Raw genomic sequence first — 1,903 nt, forward strand, 5'->3', positions numbered from 1 at the left:
ATATATATATATATATATATATATGATTAAATTACATATTCACTATCCAGCCATACCTTGAGTGCATCCACAGCCTGTTTTAACTCTTCCATTTGCTTCACTCTGTCATGGATCTTTTCCTGAATCTCAGCTTGGGTGGCGCCCAACCGTTGCTATGAACAATTAAAAACAACAAATTCATGACAATGAGGTGTAGTGACAGGAATGTTGTAAGCACAGCATCCTTCCACACCACAACACTTCCACATGAAAGTGCAGTCACTTTTGGATACTCTTTGTGCACCTAATATGAAACATTCTTATCATTTTAAAGCATTAACATTCTTTCACAATGAAACCCAACTTTGGCTATAATGCAAGTTATTGTGCAATAACATGAGTAGAACAACTGTGTTTTCTTTACTGTTAATAATGAAACCCTTCCTCACCAATACATTTCCTCATCTCCTTTTTGGGTGGAGATCACTCACTGGCCATGTTTGTTTTAGAAGGGTTGGCTACTCTTATACTCAATCTAGCATATACAGCATACCGAGAATGACATTTTTTGCAAGAATAGGTGCACTGTTGCATACAGGAGGTGACAGGTTGAACGGTCTTTCATAATGTTACTTCTGCTGGTCATTATCGCCATTTAATCTGTTGCCATAACATATTCACCAGTGTAATATAGGTAAAAATATGATCCCAATTGCACTTTTTGTAGTCTTACCTGCATTTCCGCCCTTTCCTGTTCAGCGGACACCATGTCGTGGCCCTTATGCTCTTTCACTGTACACAACACGCAGATACACATCTGGTCTGTCCGGCAATAAAGCTCCAGACCTTTCTGGTGCTGCGGGCAAATCTGACGGTCAAGGTGTCCGATCTCATCGACCAACTTATGTCGTTTGAAGGTGGATGATTCGTAATGGGGCTTCAAGTGCTTCTCGCAGTAGGAAGCAAGACACATCAGACAAGACTTGACAGCTTTCAGCTTCTTCCCGATGCAGATGTCACATCCCACATCCTGGGGTCCCGCATAGTTGTAGTCAGGGGCCGGAGGGGCCGGTGGGAAAGAGTCTGAGTTTCTGAGGGATGAGGATGAATGGCGTGAGGACTGAAGGCGGCGTGGATTGGGCCTCTTGTTGTAGGTGACCCTGCACTGGGGACACATGTACTGTCCAGTGTGGTCTGCATGATCCCAATAGGTCTTGATACAGACAGAGCAGAAAATGTGACCGCATGGGATGGAGACAGGCTCCCTGAGATCTTCCTTGCAGAGGTAACAGAGGTCCTGGTCAAGCGACATGGTTAAATCCCTAAAGATCTCACAGAAGGAAATGTGTGCTCGTGTGCGATACAGGAAAAGTGAGTCTAAAGTACCACCACAGCATGTTATATAGAGTAAACAGGGAGGGAGGCTAAACTGGTTATGCAGAAACCAGCAAATGAATGGGGGAGTGGCTGAGGCACAGGTGAGGACAGCGATTGAGAGAAAGAAGAAACATGTGTCATCAGATGTCAATGGAAATGATGACAGTGAAGAAGAGAAGCATGAATGAAATGCATGATCTCAGGGCATAAAATTGTTCTGAGAGTTGCAGGACTCTAGAAAAAGCACTCTTGCATCACATACACTTTTTTTTTCTTTTATCTTTGATAAAAAAGCTTGACATGTGACTACTGCGTCTAGTGGTAAGCGATGATCTCATTGTTAGAGTGTTTATGCACAGTTTTAGGGGCCGCATGCTGGCAGACACCTCAACGTTGGGTATAGTGCTCCACTGCGGAGGAGCTGCCATGATGGATGAGTGCTTAGAGACCAAGTATATATTGACTTTTGGCACACTCCATCAAAGCTGGAGGGTAATTTATTTGGAGGGAGGATGAGTATACTTTGGGGGGGGGGGGGTTGTTTTTT

At 43.9% G+C, this 1,903-nt stretch overlaps 1 protein-coding gene across 1 annotated transcript in view; it reads right to left on the reverse strand.

Moving 5' to 3' along the window:
• The window catches only part of LOC107677412 (tripartite motif-containing protein 16-like), a 6,289-nt gene extending 4,930 nt beyond the window's left edge, over positions 1–1,359 (reverse strand). The window contains exons 1-2 of the mRNA XM_016472296.1: positions 713–1,359; positions 57–152 (exon numbers count right to left, since the gene is read on the reverse strand). Of these exons, the coding sequence (XP_016327782.1) occupies positions 57–152; positions 713–1,291 (675 nt within the window). The 5' untranslated portion in view covers positions 1,292–1,359. The remainder of the gene's footprint in view (positions 1–56; positions 153–712) is intronic.
• Between the last annotated feature and the right edge of the window lie 544 nt (positions 1,360–1,903).

This window comes from Sinocyclocheilus anshuiensis, unplaced genomic scaffold, assembly GCF_001515605.1.
Source record: "Sinocyclocheilus anshuiensis isolate Anshui unplaced genomic scaffold, SAMN03320099.WGS_v1.1 scaffold668, whole genome shotgun sequence".
Taxonomy (NCBI): Eukaryota; Metazoa; Chordata; class Actinopteri; order Cypriniformes; family Cyprinidae; genus Sinocyclocheilus; species Sinocyclocheilus anshuiensis.